Genomic DNA, 6,453 nt, shown 5'->3' with positions numbered 1-6,453 from the left:
CAGTTCAATAGTCAGCTCGACGGTGTTGACATGAATATCAATTATGAGGTTTTTTTTTATAAATTTTCTGTTAACACAACTTTGAACTTTTCGAAAAACTAAGGATTTTCTTATCCTAGGCATATGTTTCCTTAGCAGTATTTGGCACAACTTGTTGGAGTTTTGAATCCTCAATGCTCTTTTACTTTGTACTTGTTTTGGTATATATATATATATCTGTTTTGATATTGGTTCCTGTAAAGCTTCCTGCTCGGTTAAAGTCAATGCACTTATAATGGTTTACTTTTACAAATTGTGACTTACATCGAGAGTTGTCGCAATGGCACTCATGCCACATCTTCACATATCTCTTGCATTCTTTATGATGATTTTAACCTTACTCAAAGATCCAATATACCCTCATTATCGTTTTATAAAAATGACTGAAAGTATATAGAAAAATTACTATGGATGATGAACGATTTTAATCTAGATGATCTATTTAGAGAAAAATAGTGCCCTGATATTGACAGATTTTTTTTACAAAGCTTTTCAATTCCTGGTTCGAATTAATCTCCAAATGAGAAATAAGGCTGTGATATCGCTGATTTTAATTAGAATCAAAGGACAGAATGGGTAACCTAAGGTGTATCAGCTTAACAAATCCTACTGCTGTACAACACCTGTCCTAGTTCAAGACAACTATGGTGACGTCATCGCTTATAAAGATCCAAACGACATCGTTTGTGTGTGTAAATCACAATTCATAAACTGCCAAATAAACAAATTAGTTTGTTTATGCTAATTAAAACCTTAGTATAGAAAATGAACGTCTCAATGAAAGTTTATGTGCACCACATTTTTTTTTCAAATATCAAAATATACGACTATGCGACATATTTCCAATGTTTATAAGCCCTGAACTTTTCAGAGTTTAAACTAACCCTAATTTTCTTAAATACCCCTACCTCAAATGAAGGGTTACCACATATTTCAATGTAAACAATATGTATATTTACTAGTAACATTCCCAAGTTATGTCTCTATGAGATGGAACACAGAGAGCATAACTGGGAACCTGTATGTTAACAAAATTAATTTTCTATGATTATTCTAAATCTCCCCAAAAGAGGCGTGGTTTGAGAAACATCTGTATTTACAAAGTGCAACCTAGACAGTTTCCTGCTCGTAACTATCACATTATAGAATAAACATGTAATGTAAATTATACAAATAAATTTATAATCTGTTTCTGTATATTATGTTTCCAATTTTGTCATCTTCCTTTAAAAAACTAGGAATATGTTTCACTAATTATGTAATAGTCAACGCACATCTGTATTTTTTGTGTACATGTATGTTCTGTGTTAGCAACAGCAGAACTTGCAAATTTCAATTTCATTTTTACATATTTGTGTAAACTATGCTCTTAAATCGCCAACACCTATTTCTATGGCAGATTTTGATATGCAGTTCCGCTGATCATGTACAGTGGCCATCTTTTCGTGGAAGGTTCCCGAAAAAGGAGGTAAACTTATCCTCTAACAGTCATTCCTCCTGTTAGGTGTCGTTTTGCTATATTGCTAAATCAGTAGATCTTATTTAACTCATATTTTTTTTATGATTGCCGTTCTTGTCAATTTAATATAATTTATTCAAAAATACGTTTGTCCTGTTGTTCCTATCGATTACAGTGTCTGTAAAACACCGACTAAAGTCAAAACACAACCTATTTGTTAGTCTTTTCTTTCGAGAATGATAACTAATTGTTTAGGGCAATATTCTAACTTATTTGTTTATCTTGTTTCTTTCGAGGTTTATAAATCAGTTTTGGTAAATTTTATAAATTTCCTATTTCAAAACAAAGGATTTTCTTATCCCATGGAACAGATTTTTTTAGCCGTATTTTTTTTTGGGGGGAATTTCAGGTATTCAATGCTCTTCAGCTTTGTACTCGAGTGGCTTTATAAAAGTGGGACGAAGAATACCAGTGGGACAGTCAAACAGTCGATCATAAACCGACAACGCCATGGCTAAAATGAAAAAGGCAAATAGACAAACAAAAGTACACCAAGAATAGAAAACTAAATAATAAGCAACATGAACCCCACTTAAAACAAGGGATGTTATCAGGTGCTCCGACAGGGTAAGCAGATCCTGCTCTACCTGTGTCATCCGTCGTGTTGCTACTTAGAAATGGAAAGTTCACGGTCAGAAAGCTGAAATCATCTCATTCGTCGTAAAGTTTTGTTTCCAACCGACTAATCTTGTCAATATATAGGTGTCAATCAAGATATGAGGCCGATTCAACTGTATCTTTTGTATCCTTTATATCGAAGGTACAATGTAACACCAGCCCAGGAGTCAGCACTTGGGTGTTGACATGAATAACAATTATATAGTCATTTTTTATAAAAAAATTTCTTACATAACTTTGAATTTTTGTGAAAATGTAAGAATTTTTTTGACACACGTTTTGGGAATTTTTAGTCCGCAACGCTTTTCGGCTTTTTACTTGTTTGGCTTTATAACTATTTTGATCTAAGTGTTTACTGATGAATCGTATATAGACGAAACCCGCGTGTGGCGTTTTAAATCATAATCCTGGTATTTTTGATAACTACTATAAGGGCAATATTCAAACATGGTTGTTATTTTCAAATCCTTTCAAAGAGAATAACTCAATTGTAAGAGCAATATTCCAACCTATCTTTTTTTTATCTTATTGCCTTTCAATGATATAATCTCATTTAAAAGGGCAATATTCCAAACCATTGTCAATTTTATTTTGTTGAGCATTTCTGTTGTTCTCTCCATATGCGAAGTAAAACTTATTTTCCTCTTAATTAGCAAACCGCAAAAACAAATTGGTTTTCTTCGTATTAATAGATATGTTTTTTAATACAATAAGTACTTTGACAATTCAATGCTTTGAAGACATATAAAACCTCCATAGTTTTTACACAATTATTCTATGTACCTTTCTTTTCTAAAACAACGACATTTTGGGAAATGTTGGCTCTTTGTAGAACGCATTTTAAGGAACACGTCTATTATGTTAATGAACCAAATATTCGGATTAAATTTTCGGACTTTATTGTACAATCCTACTATGTAAGGATTTGAACAGTAAGTCCCTTTTTTACTGAAGAAGATTTCATCAAACGTTTATATGGACGAATGGACGGACTAACTTCCATCCACTAAATACGAGCTAAAAAGGCTCAATACTTTTCAAATGCTACAACATAAGATTTATCCTCGCACAAATTTCTTTTTCCTATCGACTAAATTACAACAGTGTCTTTTATTTCTATTAATCATTGCTAACTAATCATTTTTTTACCAGAAGAATTGATACGGGGTGAATTCTTTCCAAATAAGTTACAGAAAGCACATAGAGCGAACAAAGTTCAAACGTTTCTTATAAAACCATTACATCTCCAATTTCAATCTTATACAACTTATTTGTAATTGATACAACCTTATCGTATAAATGATACAAAAACATTTTATGGTTAACGTCATCCCATTAAGTTTCTAAAGCGTAATTTGTCTGTTAGCTACTGCCCCATCTGTGATTAACATTTTCAGTCGTCTCCATGTATCATCTACATCTTTTTGATCACTTGGCCATTGTACAAAGTATGCATAATTGCAAATAAACGCAAACTCAGGGGGAATGTCGGTAATTCTAATATCTTTTGTAATCACGATTATTTTGTCCAGATTTCTCGTTACTTTCTCGTATTTTGCTCTATCGAGTTCAAACAAGCAATCGTTTGACGATTTGAACTCAGGTGTGATGAGAAATATGATGTACCTACTATTTTTAATACTTTCCGCCTCAGTGTCAAGAAGACTCTTACCAGCTAAAAAATCGCGATCTCTTATACACATAGTCAGTCCCCATTCGGCCTCAACTCTTGGTATTAATACATCTTTTATCCATATTATAATGTCGCCTGCATAGGACATATACACGTCGTACTTGTAACTTTTCCGAACTTTTTTCTCAATAAAACGCTGAAATACGCCATAAATAGAGAAGGCAATCTTCCATCTCTTACTATATAACACTAGTAGTAAAAATACTGTAACACATGTAGATAAAAATGTTGAAGCAAAGGTTAACCACATAGTACTCCTACAGTCTGCAAACAAGCGCGAGAATGAGTTGTAGACAGTAAGTGTGTCAGAAATGGTTCCATTCGATAATTGACATTTATAAGACCGACTGTCAAGATTAACTTTTGTAGTGTTTATCCATCGTATCAAGTCTAAATTATCACAGTTGCACATAAATGCATTGCCATCAAGAGACAAAGACATTCCATGCCGTGCTTGCATCTTGTCTGCCCAATTTCGTATTACCGAACTCAGAGTTGTTAAGAGATTGTTTCTCATATCAAGCACCTTTATTTTAGTATGATCAGTCAGTTGTTCCGGAATTGACGGAAGTAAATTTTTACCTAAATTTAAATTTGACAAATTAGGCATTGGTTTTAAAAGCTTGTTTGGAAAATACCAAATATTATTTCGAGATATATCCAACGATTCTACAGATTTTAACACCCCGAACAACTGGTTTCCCTTTTCTTCTATCCCTTCATTAAGATAAGCCTCATTCCATACAACTGTTTTCAAGTTGTGTTCAGGAAAACGTATCAATTCACTCCACGCAGTTTCGTAATGTCCAGTAGCTATAAATGTTTCAATTCGAGTTTCAAGAAATACTAATGGCATATTTGTCCTTGAATAAGATATATCTAAATATTTGAGGTTGTTGTTTAGAGGAACTTTAAACCATATTGCAGGGTATGTTGTGAGTAAAGTGTTACTCATATCTAGTTTTTCTAGAGATTTTGGTAAAGTCACAAAACTGCCATGATACCTCTCTTTCTCTAAAATAGAATTCACAGAATTGTCTATGAAATAGTTGACAGCATTATATGAATAATCTATCGATTTTAGTTGAACAGATTTTCCACAAAAAAAATTAAAATCGCTGATCGTTTTCGTAGTAACAATAACAAACCGGTTTCTGTTTAAAGAAAGAGTTTGTAAACATTCAGGGCGATCAAAGGTGAATAAAGACCCAGGTTCGTAATCAACTATACCATTATTTGATAAATCTAAATTCTCTACGCAAATTGTTTTCAGATATTTCATCATGTCGGCTGTGAGTGTCGTCACAAAAGGTAGTTCACTGCTATCAATACTAGCGTCACTTACATGACCAAAGTTAATTGTAGTGAGATTGGAATACATATACGGGTGTAATAAATAGAGTGCTCGTCTTAGATGCATAAATGTTCCATGAAAGTCTATTATACGGAGATTTGGAAACGGAAGCAAAACATCAACATCCGTCCTTACGGCTTTTAGTCGACAGTTTATTAGACTTAGCTCCTGTACAAAATATGAAAACGCTTGGAATGTTGTATTAGACAAGCTTACTAGATAGCATGATTTGAAGTGTAATTCATGTAGGTTGGTCATTTGACTGAATCCGCTTCTGAATTGTGGCACAGGCATCATATCTATTCCTAAGAACGACAACTCACTCAGAACTTCAAATACATGGTCGGGATAAATAAATTCCTTTTCAAAATCTATTGGTTGGGGCATATTACTTCTGATATCCAATTTTGTTAAGTTTTTTATTGGAACAAATATTTCCGCTGAATATGTTTTTGATAAATCCAGCATGTTATGAGACATGTCAAGCGTATCAAGATTATATAATCCTTTAAATGACCCACTAGATAAATATTCAATTTGGTTTTTTCCTAAAATCAGTTCCTGTAAGTACTTATAATTAACGAAAGAATTGTTGTAAATAGCTGTTAATTGGTTCGAACTAAGATCTAGAACATTGATATCTCCCGGTAAATTCTGAGGTATAAAATTCAATCCCCTATTTTCACAATCTGCTAGTTTAACTTCCTGTGTTTTTTTAATAACGTATTTAATATCACAGTCTGATAAATGAAAGATTTTGATACACTCATTTATCGTAAGAATGTATACAATAGCTAAATAAATCGAAATCCTCATCATTTTGTGAACTATATATTCTCGAAAGGAATTCAAATAGTGCCTTGAACACAAACAGTTTCAAAAGAATACAACACTTTATTTCGAACGCATAAACACATTAAAAAAGATGTAAGACTCCATGCTTCATTACTGTTGCATGAATGGATGAAATACAATAGTTTTTTAATGTAGTAAGTTTACATAAGGGATGGTTTCTCTTTACATACGACATACCTGGGTTTTGGGTTCTAATAAATTAACAAGAGCTAAAAATAAAACAACATCACTGTCTGTTATTGATCTATAAAATACAGGAAAGCTGTATACATAACAAACAAATAGTTGACAATGTGTGCTTTTTATAACTTTTATGCATTTTTTACAATTATTAAATATTCTTTCTAAAACAAGTAAATTATTCTCAATGAAATG

General features: G+C 32.5%; 1 protein-coding gene across 1 annotated transcript; it reads right to left on the bottom strand.

Moving 5' to 3' along the window:
• Window positions 1-2,681: 2,681 nt before the first annotated feature.
• Window positions 2,682-6,149, bottom strand: LOC143082097 (toll-like receptor 2 type-2). Its single transcript, XM_076257648.1, has one exon. It carries the CDS (start codon window positions 6,040-6,042, stop codon window positions 3,520-3,522), a length of 2,523 nt encoding a protein of 840 aa, XP_076113763.1. The 5' UTR covers window positions 6,043-6,149; the 3' UTR covers window positions 2,682-3,519.
• Between the last annotated feature and the right edge of the window lie 304 nt (window positions 6,150-6,453).

This window comes from Mytilus galloprovincialis, chromosome 7 (genome assembly GCF_965363235.1).
Source record: "Mytilus galloprovincialis chromosome 7, xbMytGall1.hap1.1, whole genome shotgun sequence".
NCBI classification, from domain to species: Eukaryota; Metazoa; Mollusca; class Bivalvia; order Mytilida; family Mytilidae; genus Mytilus; species Mytilus galloprovincialis.
The sequence above is the reverse complement of the archived record's forward strand: the minus strand, read 5'-3'. Positions and strand labels throughout refer to the sequence as shown.